The 12479-nt window shown below is 44.1% G+C and overlaps 1 protein-coding gene across 4 annotated transcripts in view; it reads left to right on the top strand.

Moving 5' to 3' along the window:
* Positions 1-12479, top strand: part of KATNAL2 (katanin catalytic subunit A1 like 2) — a 62978-nt gene that overhangs the window by 45311 nt on the left and 5188 nt on the right. For all 4 annotated transcript variants that reach the window (XM_028524486.2, XM_036010250.1, XM_036010252.1 and 1 more), the window contains 2 exons: positions 575-666; positions 2993-3103. In XM_028524486.2, the coding sequence (XP_028380287.1) occupies positions 575-666; positions 2993-3103 (203 nt within the window). The remainder of the gene's footprint in view (positions 1-574; positions 667-2992; positions 3104-12479) is intronic.

Raw genomic sequence — 12479 nt, 5'->3', positions numbered from 1 at the left:
GCTGCGGTGTTGGGGTGGTTTGGGGACCTTGTGGAGTAACTTGGGGAGCAGAAAGGGGCAAAATCCTTTGGGTAAAAAAAGTCTTTTTTACCCATGACCGGAACTCTACCCTTTCCCAGCCATTCTTCCCCCTGAGCATGCCCCTCTCATCGTCCGTCAAGGTTTAAAATTATCAATTGATTTTATGTGTTCCCAGGCTCTTGTGTCCCTACGAAACACGTCACTGGCAGGGTCTCAGGGATTAGCCAACAGACTAAAAGCTCAGGAACTGAGTTTTATCTTAAGCTCTGTTATTTAAGATTAGTAACTTTGAGATGACCACTTACTCTGGCTGCAATTTTATCAAGTGATACATGGAAATAATTGGACCCTCCAACCCCACAGGATATTCTATAGGAGAAAAAAACTGTGATGATCATAAAGTCGTTAGTGAAATAGCAGAGTGCAGCATAAATGGTTAATATTATAGTGTGATTCAACTTCCTCCAAATGAAATGGTTAATGCACTCTCTGGGAGCATCTGAGGACTTTAAACATATGAATTTGAACATGTGGTTGCTTTTCTCCCACCCAGGTGCTGTTTGAACTTGCTCGCTATCACGCCCCCTCCACCATCTTCCTGGACGAGCTGGAGTCGGTGATGAGCCAGAGAGGCACGGCTCCTGGGTAACAGACAGGGTTTTTTTGGTCATCACTTCTCCCCTCTTGTAAGTGTGTTTGATGGTCGGAAGCCCATCGACATTTACCAGCAGAATGAGCCTATTAATAAGCCCACAAATTTTCTGCAGACACGCGGAAAGGCCTTTAAATTAGATCCTGTTAACTGAATAGCTGATTTAAGTAGTTTTTATCACCGGAGGAAATGTCATCCTCCCTTCCCCCCTTCCCCACAGAGTGGTTTTCAGGACCGAAGACCCCCCAGGCCCACAGTCCCAGGCTGCCACAGCATAACAGTCCTGCCGGCTTAAAATAGCCGCCCCTGACCACCTCCTCTGGAGCCAGAGGGGCTGCCTGTGGGGCCCGGGGCGGCAAAGAGCCAGGTCCCAGGAGGGGCAGTCCTTGACGAGGTGTGCGAGGCCAGGGAAGCCACTGCTTCTCTGTGACAACAGGTTGTGACTCAGCATGTTTGGATTTAAATGTGCCACGTGTGTTATTTCTAACGATTAAGTGTCTGCTAATGTCCCCAGCAGGAAAGACTGTTCATTTCTAGTTCACTTCTCAGGCTGTAATGAGCTGCTGTGTGTGTGTGTGTGTGTGTGTGTGTGTGCGCGCGCTAAAAATGCCTCTCTTTTTTTCATGTGTCCTTCCATCACCGTTTGTGCACCCCCCATACCCTCTTCTACCTCACCCACCCCTCTGGCAACCATCCTCCCATCATCTGTGTTGATGAGGGTTTTTTTTTTGTGCTTAATCCCTTCACTTTTTTCGCCCAGCCCCACCCTTTCTGTCTTGATCAGAGGTAATTTTCTCTGAAACTTTTTAGGAAGCTTGGCTCCTCTGGTTGGAAAACCACAGGTCTCTGGGAAATCTCAATAGAACCACACTTATGAATGGCCTCTAAGGGTCTATCACCAAGGCAGAACTAATAGTAATAAAAAGCAAATAATTAGGTTGTTGAAAGTATAACCAGAATATAATTCATGAAATTTTACTTATTGAAAACCATTTTCCCAGCAGGAAAAACCAACCATTAAGGTCCATGGGACTCTTGCCATTGATTGAATTGGGATGATTTCAAGGCTTAACGGGTGCTGCCAGGCCCGGGCTGGGGCACTCGGCCTCTCCATACGGGGCCTGACGGGCGCCGGGAACGGCACAGGTGCCAGGCCAGGGGCCCCAGACCAACCACCCTCGTGGTCATTCCCTCCGCAGAGCCGCTGGCCACCCGGTCTGCCTAACCCTCCTGACCATTCGCTTTGTCAGCCTCCATCCCAGGTCCCCAGGCTGTGACGGAGCTCATCTGGGAACCCTCCCCACACTACCCTTCACTGTGCCCCAGTTTTGCACTGAATGTCTGTTTCCCTGTCTGGAACTTAAACTCTAAAACTAGAACCTTCAACTTGTCAGGGAATCAGGGCAGGCGCTTGGAAGACATCTGGGGTCCTATCATGTTAAAAGAATAATAATTGGGAGCAAATGCTGAATAAATATGCAACTGCACTGTGAGACCCCTCTCTTAGCACAGGTGGTTAGATAGCACAGTTCCTTAAAAACCATGTACCTGATGTGGGTGGCCACCACACACATGCAGGGACGAGCAGCTGGATGTCCCGTTGTCCGAGTCAGCCATTCATGTGTCCTTTTGTGTCCATCTGTGGAAGTGAAGAGGAAGAGGGCCTGCCAGCGGGCCGGTGTTCGGAGCCCCTAGGTGTTCAGTTCCGGCAGTGGGCTCCGTCTTGCAGGAGGTTTTTGGCGGCAACAGGGAGCTCGGAGGGTGCATCTGCCTCCAGCGGCTGCGCAGGCAAAGCGCAGGTCCCACGGCCGTGTCTCAGCTCTTGTTCAAAGAGAGTGAGACTGATCCAGATGAACAGTGGATCGCTTTTTGGACAGTTTATATCCATACACCATACTAAAAGAAGTACTTCCCATGAAAGTTGTTTTATGCCTGCGATCTAAATGAAAAGGATTGTTCTCAATTACGCCGTTTGCGAAAGGGCCAACAGTACCGCGGGTGGACAGAGCCGCGCGGCGTTTCATTTCCCAGTGGCCCCCTCTGCTTCTGGTCATCTTCTAGTTCGTTGCCGAGCATCGGTTTTTCTTGCAATGTCGTCATTGTATTCATTTACTCTATTACTCTCTTTGGGAAAATAATACCAAGTGGCTTGTTTTCTCCATCTCTAGTAGGCGTGGCTCCTGAGAACGAGGCAGGGAAAGGGTTAGCTGTCAGACGAAAACCCGCCCCACAGTCACCAGCGCTGCCCTTGTCCCTTGTCCCGGAGGCGGAGGCGAAGGCTCTGCCCCGGGAGAACCTCACCTGCTTGTCTCTGTCCAGGGGAGAGCACGAAGGGAGCCTTCGGATGAAGACAGAGCTACTGGTGCAGATGGACGGGCTGGCCCGCTCTGAAGATCTCGTGTTCGTCTTAGCAGCGTCTAACCTGCCCTGGTAGGAGATTTTGAGAGTATATTTTGAATGCATTTTCATGAGCCACTGAGTACAGATGAGAGTATTATGTTCAGGCAACCTTCAGGCAACGCCTGGTGGTTTGGTTCCTGCCCCGAAGGATTAATTCGAAGGCTTTCCTGTTCAAGTCCTCAATCCTTGCTATGTGTACCGTGAAAGAATCCACCCTAACAGAAGGAACACAGACCAGGGCGACCACTGACAATATTTAAAATGAACACTTTGAGTTTAAAGACAATTTATCTACTGTGTTTAAACAGCACTTTGGCAGAGAACTATAGAATGCTAAAATCTCCAGGACTCAAAGGTATTTCAGAAATAGTATGTTTTTAACAGTATTAAAATTAAACTTTTTTTTAAGTTAGAAGGAAAATCTTCTCTTTAATGTTGCACAGTAAATAGGAAGCTAAATAATCTCTAATTAAAAATACAATCTACTCCCGGAGTATTTTATTCAAGCTGTATCCCAGAGTGGTTTAAGAACAATCCTGGAAGTGGAGTTGGAGAGTAAGAGATGTTGACTAGGGAAAGACAATATTTACGTGGAGAGCATATTTTAAAAATTATTATATTCTCTTCACAGTTCCAAGAATGGTCTCACCTACATCATGTCTTCTGACATGCAGGTGAAACACAGGACAGAGGGGTGCCAAGGTCAAGAGAGGTCAATCCGCCCAAAGTCAACAGCAAATTTGCAACAGAGCTCGAACTTGTGATGCTCTTATGTCACCCCTGTCCTTCCGTATGTCCTTCCGGTTCTGCTTCCACACCAGACATGAAACTTCTGTAGTGCATGCTGACCGCCCGGGCTCCCAAAGCAGGGGTCACTGAGAAGAGAGCATGGCGTTCCTGTGTGATCTGTTATTCTCAGTGTGCTCACAATTTAAACCTGGTTCGACCTCCCCTCAAATCCATAAGATGTTCTCTAACATGCTAAGGTGATCGGCCGCTTACATTTTGAAGGTAAAGTTATTTATAGACAATATTAAGGTGCGGTCCAAACAGAGGTGTGTCATTTAAATGTGACTGCAGAATCCTTCTGAGAACGACCCTGTGTTCCTTCATCCATTTGAAACATGGTTGATCACAACATTCTACTTGTGTCTCAGGGGGTGTTGTATGGTAACAGTCAGTTCATTTGTGGCTCTTGGAAGGTCTGTGCCCCCAGAGAGACCTACACGTTTTCTGGAGGAACAGAGAACCCTGTACTCCCAGTGACATCAAGGACTTTGTTGAGAAAGTTATTGTGCTGCCACAGTTTCCCTAAGGTGACCAGTTTTGGGTAAGCCCCAAATAAAATGGCTCAGAGAGGCAGAATAAGCAGCAGAAGGAGGGGGAGGAGAACAAGATGCAGCAACTAGCAAACAATCAAAAATCAAATTAAAGATCCCCCCCAAAATGTCAAATGGCAAATATACACATGCTTTTAAGCTTGGGTTCTTCTATATCACAGATTGCTTTGCTACAATGCACCTTGGAACCAATATATTCTAACTCATATATCCCTGAGCACGGCTGGGATTTAAAGAAACATTTTATTATGAAGAACTCTAAACACTAAAGAAGACAAAACAGTACAATGAACTCACCATTTCCCAGTTTTAGTAACTAACAATCTTGCCAGGTGGATTTCATCTATTCCTGCCTTACCCTTCTTTTGGTTGAAATATATTAAATTATATCCAGATTGTTATTTCTCACATAACATGAGGGGGGACACAAAAAAAACCCAGAATTTATTTATAAAAATTGTGTATTTATTCTTACATGCCTAAACTTCAGTCACCTTCCAAGTCCTCTCCATTTCATGTAATGCACCTACTGAGACTGCTCAAGGCAGTTTTTGAACTCATCAATTTTGGCGCCTTTTAGTGCTTATGCCATTTTTTGTTTCACCTTTTCCACATTGACAAAACGTTTCCCTTTGAGGACTTTTTTTATCCTCAGGGAAACAAAAAGCTTGCTCAGGATGAGATCTGAATAGGGAGGGTGGTGAACGTGGGTCATGCCACTTTGGTCAAAAACTGCTGAACACTCAGCACAGTGTGGGCAGGTGCACTCATAAATCACCCATCATGAAATTGGCAAATGTGCAGAAAGAGTCTTGAAAAAAAATGCACTGAAGCCAAACGCAGCTTCTCACCACAACACCAGCTGGTACACTGATATGGATGGGTTCCTGGAACACTCACCTGGTGGGGGAAGCCTGTACCACAAGGAGCCCGCCCTCCAGAAGATAATTCTGTTTTCTTGGGGGTGCCCTCTGGTATACTTCAGTACACATCTTTTAAAAATAAAGACATTTTTTTTTACATTAGCACAATGCCATCATTAACCCCAACAAAATTAGTACTATTTCCTTAATATCTTGTAATAGTTTATATTTAGATTTCCCACAATATTCCAAAAATGTATTTTTACAACTGATTCACTGAGCTGGTATCCAAACAAGGTTTGCATTTCGTAATTGGTTGTTCTTTTAACTCTCTTTTAATATAGAACAGACAGACTCCCTCCTTCCGCCCTCTCCCCACTTGCCACTAACTTGACTGCCAGGGAAGTTGCCAGGCAGAATGTCTCAACTTTCTGGATTTGGCTCATTGTATCCCCATGGTAGCATTTAGTTTCTCTTCCTTACCCCTATAATCACTCTGGACTAAAAGTTAGATGGATTAGATTCAGAATCAATGTAATTTTTGGCAAACATGTTTCATAGGTGATGCTGCCTACATCACATTGCATTGCATCTATGGAGAGGTAGGGAATGTGCCATTGTCTGGCTTTGAGTGATGCCAAGATAGGTCAGTGGAGTCAGGTGTACAGTTCCTACCTATCTGATGTGGATCCTGGCTTGTGGGATCCGAGAAATTGTGGATGAGATATGAGACAAATGCACATGGACCTCCAAAGTCCTGTGGAGGAAAAGGGACAGCACAGCCACTTTCTCAAGAGGAGAGCGTGTTGAACCTTGCCTTGACCAGCTTTTATTGCTTTTATGGGTACATTACATTGAAGATGGTCCTCATTTACTATGCACAGGTTCACTTTAGGTGGTTACCTTTTACAGAAAACAAAGGAAAGAATGTTGCTAATTACTTCAAAGAGAAGGATGTTGCAGACCAAGGGGAAAAGTGGTTGAACTGGTCATACTCCATCCTTAGGAGGCTTAGCACAGACTTTAGGGAGTTACAGTAAGCACTTGCTGCCTCAATTCAGGGTGAGGGAGTTTTAGCAAAAAGCAAGTCTCAAAGCGGTCCAAGTATAATGTAGGCCTGATTCCCCATGGGAGAACCTATCCGTGGGTGTGGGTCCTGTGCATCAGACCTTGCTTTCTACTGGCCTTTCTGAGTGGGAGCTGGGCCCATGCCATGCAGAATGGTCTCCTATACCTATCAATGGTTTTTAGCATCTACTGATGATCTTTGCCTGAATCACTTATTTCACAAGACTCACAAGGGTTGTGAGTCTATCATTCCTTCTAATTGACAGCTGGGATTATTCTCTATAATAGAATTTTCACTCATCCAATAGGGTTATTTGGTTACTCTGAAATATAGTCTGTACTGGAAAAGCCAGATTCTTTCTCTTTGATTTTTAGAGTCATGAGTTGGTGCCCTAGCGACATCCACTGCTAACTAATGAGTGTTTCTCTCTTTCCCTCTCACTCCCTTCTCTTCCCACACCTCCACCCGGATCTACTGACTTGTCAGGTATAGCTCCATCAGTTTTTTAAAACCTTTGTGGAGATATAACTCACACACAATTCAAAAGTGTCCAGTTCAATGGTTTTAACTATTTATATAGTCGTACAACCATCACCATAATCAGCTTTAGAACATTTTTCTTTACCCACCAAAGAAACCCTATCCCATTGGCAATCACCTGCCCCCCTCCACCCCCACAGCACTAGGCAACCAGTGATCTACCTTCTGTTTCTATAAATTTGCCTATTCTCATAACAGGTGGAATTATCATGGTAACTCTATGTTTCATTATTTAAGGAGCTGCAAAACCGTTTTCCAAAGTGCTGCACCATTTAACATTCCTGCCAGCAACGGGTGAAGGTTCTAGTTTCTCCACATTCTCATCAGCCTTTATTATTATATTGTTGATTATAGCCATTCTAGTGATGAGAAGTGGTATCTTACTAGTTTTGATTTGCATTTCTCTGATGACTAGTGATACTGAGCATCTTTCCATGCACTTGTTGGTCAAGCGCGTATCTTCTTGGGAGAAACATCTTTTCAAAACCCTTTGTCCATTTTCAAGTTTGTATTTTCATTACTGAGTTATAAGATTTGTTTTATATATTTTCTTTTATGTATGTTCATGTCCCTTGTCAGATATATAATGTGTAGATATTTTCTCCTGTTCTGTAGTGATGAGTCAGGTCTGCCTGCCTGCCTTCCCGCCTCCTCCCTCGCCCCTTCCGTCCTCTCTCCCCTCTTTCCCCTTTGAAGGTGTTTGCCCCTTTCTCTCCTTCTGCTCTCGCTCAGCTTCCCGTGTCTGTCCTCCCTTCCTACGCCTGGAGGCACTCAGAAGGCACTGTCACTGGTTATTCTACAGCAGTGCTGTTGAATAGAAATATAACGTGAGGCACAATACCCTTGAAAATTTTCTAGTAACTACATTAAAAATATAAAAAGAAACATAAAATTCACTTTAGTAACATATTTTACCCAATAGATTTAAAATATTACCAATTCAACATGTAATTAATATAAAATATTGTGATATTACTTTATTTTTTTTTCACAGTAAGCCTTTGAGATCCAGTGTATGTTTATACTTATGGCACATTTCGATGTGGCTAGCCAGATTTCAGGGGTCCGGCAGCCACACGTGGCTGATGGCTACCATACTGCACCGCACAGATCCAGGGGCTAAACTGTCTGTCCCCACACTGGTGTGGCAGAGACTGATCATGGCCTCCCAACAGTCACTTTACCCTAAGTGGAATTTGGGGTTCCATTTCTTAGTCTTCCTGCTGTTAGGTGTGAGTAAGGTCAGGCTTCTTTGTTGTTTGCACAAGATGACCTAAGTCCCACGTGTGCATTCTGTCCAGCCCGGGGATTCGCCATTGATTCGCAGAGCCCTGGTCCCGTTAGTGGGAAGTGCTATTTAGAGAGTCACAGTCCCATAGCTAAGGGTGCTCCTTGCTACCGGATTGTCATTACTTCTTGGCCTGTTGACTGGACAGAGCTAGACATGCATTGTTTTACAAAAATATTTAATCCCTTGCACACAACACGGGCAGTGTGGCTCCCGAGGGGCCAGAGGCAGGAAGCTCTCTGATGAGGTCCCCCGCCTCAGTCCGGTCGGTGCTTCCCCCCTCCCCCTCGGGCCCTGGTGGACAGACCGCCCTCTGCGTCTTTCCAGATGGGTCGCCGAGTCAATGGTTTAATTTTTAGCTTTCTTTCTTTCTGGCTTTAAACCTTACTGGCCTTTTGTTTTTCCAAATACAAACTGTAACTGGTTTACTTTGAAGGATTTAAATGATTAGATTATATAAAATAGAAAATAAAAGTCCCCCATAAGCCTCTCCCCAGCCTTCAGGATAACCACTCTTACTAGTTGGGTGCCTATTCTTTCAAATTCTTATTGTTTAATTATGTAAAAATTTTAATTAGGAAACATTTGATACATGTAAGTATATCATGTATGTAAATTGTGAAGCATAACAACAGTAATCATATCCATTAACACTGCATCCCATTTAATGACTGGAATATCCCCTATATTGTTTTTTGGGGGTGGGGAGGGTTTCAAAAATTTTTTTTTAATTTCAATTATAGTTTACATTCAATATTATTTTGTATTAGTTTCAGGTATACACCATAGTACATGGTTTTCAAAAGAGGCAAATAATGGTTTTATACTAATATTTCCCATTAAAATTTAAGAGTACAAAGTTTTTAGTTAAATTCTTTGATTTTATATTCTATGTATTCTTAATTGTGAAAAACTTAGTTCTTAACAATTTTAATATAATTAATATTCATTTTTCCTAATATGTAAATCCATTTTACATTTGTGTGGATATGTTTTTCTCTGTAATAAAACCAATACTATCATAACTATAACATTTTTTAAAAAATATTTTATTTATTTACTTTTAGAAGGGAAGGAAGAGAGAGGGGGGAAACATCAATGTGTGATTGTCAGTCACACGCCCCCTGCTGGGGACCTGGCCTGCAACCCAGGCATGTGCTCTGACTGGGAATCAAACCACTGACCCCTTGCTTCGCAGGCCAGCAGCACTCAGTCCACTGAGCCATGCCAGCCAGGGCATCATGACTGTAGCATTTTGATGAGGAAAATAGTACAGATTTGGCCTAACTAAGAAGGAAAAGCTAGTTCAGATTTCCCAACCTCAGCACTACTGACATTTTGAGCCATATAACTCTTTGTCTGGGGGCTGTCCTAGGCACTGCGTGATGCTGAGCAGCACCCCTGGCCTCTCCCCACCAGAGCCAGTAGCACCACCACCCAGTGTGATGACCAATATATGTCTCCAGACATGGCCAGATGTCCCTGGTGGTGGGCAAAGTCACCCCCTGGTTGAGACTCACTGGAGTACCAGTAGGAATTGACAGACATCATATAGATATAAATTGTCACACGCTCCACAGCTAAACTCTCGATGTTTTTGTTTTGTTTTTTTAAGAACTCTAAGACTAACTGACCTTGGTTTACTTACAGAAAAGAAAACATATTATATAAATTGTTCTGCATATTGATTTTTTCTTAATAAAACATTCTGGAAATCTTCCCGAATAAATACAGAAAAGTCTTCCTTCCTTTCTTTATATCTACGTATGTGCCATTTAGTGCATGTGGCCATCCATCCCAGTAACCTAATTGTGGGCATTTGGGTTATTCCCACTCCTTTGCCATTACAAATAGTGCTGCAGTGAGTAATGTTGTGCATATGCCACTTTGTGTTTTTGCAAAGATACACTTAGTGTGTCTTTGGGGTAGGTTCCTGGAAGTAGAATTTTTGGGTCAAGGGTTAATGTGCGTGAAATTATAGTAGAGATGGCCACATTTCCCTCTATATTCCCGAGGTTGTACATTTTATATTCCCGCTAGTGTCCTGCTTTCCTTGAGAACATTTCCAGCGCCATTAAATAATCCTCAAAAATTGGATATTGTTGAACATACACAATGCTCCCAACTTTTCTCTGTCATAAATAACACTGAAACAAACATCCTTGAAAACAATCTTTGATAAAAATCTGGTTATCACTTTAGAACAGATTTCTAGAAGAGGAATTACTGTATCAAAAGGTATAGATTTTTTTTTTTAAGTTCCTTGCTACATATTGCCCAAGTTCTTCTCTGAGGGAGTGGTGTATTTTTATCAAGAATATCGGAACAGACTTTTATACTGGCTTCAGAGTCTTACGTGAAGGAATAAATGTATCGTATTCAAGCAGTCTGTCCCTCTGGGGGGAATAACTAAATCATATCAAGCTACGTAAGAGCCCAGCCCTAAAACTCCTGAAGAAACTCTTCATGGCCAGGCAGTGGTAGTTCTCGTCTACAGTACATTCCAGGGCACTAGGCTACCCTCCGCTGCTCGCTAACTTACCATTTTCCCCAGACAAATCCAGTCTGTCTCAAAGGGGCTCATCGTCTTCTCCCTTCTCAGCGGCGAGATGGCATGCGGCATCTTTGTCTATTCCGCGCTTCCCCTCCAAGGAGCCCCTTCCCTGATCTATAGCATCACAGGGAGGACAAGAAGGCGGCGAGAAGTAACAGCTCATCTGAGTCGCTGGATGTGTACGTGAGCGATGAGAAGGATAAGGCGTGTTGCATTGTTACTATCATCGCTTAAAGTAACAGTCACGTCAGAAGTGTTTAGTGAGCACAATGAGGGCTAACCTGACCCACCTCCATCACTGAGTATTCAAAAACTCACACCTAGGAATCTGGAGGGAAATAAAATGCTGAACAGGGCCATTAAGGCAAATGCCCTCTTTAGATATCTATTGAACTCGATGGTGGTTGGTGCAAATAAGGTGTGAAAATTGTATGTGTGAAGCATGTTGAAACTCACCTTTTCCTTGCTATTTGCAAAAGGGCTAGAAATTTCATTATCCCTCTTAAAAATCAGACACCTGGTATGACCAAATTCTGGATTTAAAAAAAAACACCCCAAATACTAATATTTAGAAGACATAAAATTGAAGAGATTGCTGCACTGAGAATGAGTGGAAATATGCCTAGGTAAACTACTTCTTCCCACAGGAATCCACTCCCCTCTGGTACGATATTCCTCTAGAGTGTATGCATGTGACGGCACAGCTCAGCAGACGTAACCCCCATACTGTCCACAAAAGCTCCACGCATCCCCTGGGCTCTAGGGTGAAGCTGGCCCCAGCGGGAAATGTAGGGGGAAGCCAGCTTATGCAGGGCTCGCTGTGGGAAAGGAGGTGACCTCAGTGCTTTGTTCATCGGCTCCCTGCCATCTACCAAGGAGTACTACAGCTCCTTCGCCGGCTCTTCGAGGACTGCCATGGCCACGCACTTCTTGTTGGCTGTGGATGTACCACGGAGACTTTGCTTACAAAACCTTGCTTTTCTCCGATCATGCTGATAGTTTGACCTATTGAATGAATGAACTAGAATTATGTTAGGTTTCCAAAGTCTGTAAAATTTGGAATGTTCTCTGTCCCAGGAAGAATGTGGCTTAGCAGGAAGACAAACTAAGGGGCTGAGGAAGGTTTGGCGCCAGAGCCCACATGCTCAGCGGCAAGGCCGTAGAACCCACGCACACTGTCCAGGTGGCCAGCGGGCGTGGGTTCAGTGGCCGGGCCCGAGGTCTGTCAACCGTCTCTGTATCTCACACGTCACTCATTGGTTGCTTTTGCCCTTTGAGGTGACGGAAGTCCCAGACAACCAGAATAATGAAACCAAAATAACTAGTCAAAAATCAAAGTGTAAGAGCTGAAGGGAGAGTTTTCTGGCTGCGACAAGTTAAATTTTTTCATATAAATATATTGGCATAAAGAATGATTCCTGGGTACATTCCATTTGTCCTTTGTTTCCTCCCTTGTACGATTATATTATTATTGATGTCATTAAAAGTGCATTCATCACGCCCTGCTGTCAGAGAGTTGCACTTATTTTGTGCCCACAGGCAGTTTTGAGGTAAATCTCTTGCTTTAGGGCATTAGCTGATCAATACAGACATCGATAGCGAGGGATTGTTTTCCCACCTCCCTCTGCATGAAGTCACTGTGGACGGATCGGGGAGACCGAGCAGAAGGCGCCCCTGCAGCGCCTTCCCTCTGCACTCTCCTGCCTCTTCAGGCGGGGGCGACTCGTCCAGGGACAGGCCATGGGAAAATGT

The sequence above is a fragment of the Phyllostomus discolor genome, chromosome 9 (assembly GCF_004126475.2).
Source record: "Phyllostomus discolor isolate MPI-MPIP mPhyDis1 chromosome 9, mPhyDis1.pri.v3, whole genome shotgun sequence".
Taxonomy (NCBI): Eukaryota; Metazoa; Chordata; class Mammalia; order Chiroptera; family Phyllostomidae; genus Phyllostomus; species Phyllostomus discolor.
This window is presented reverse-complemented; position numbering and strand designations above follow the sequence as displayed.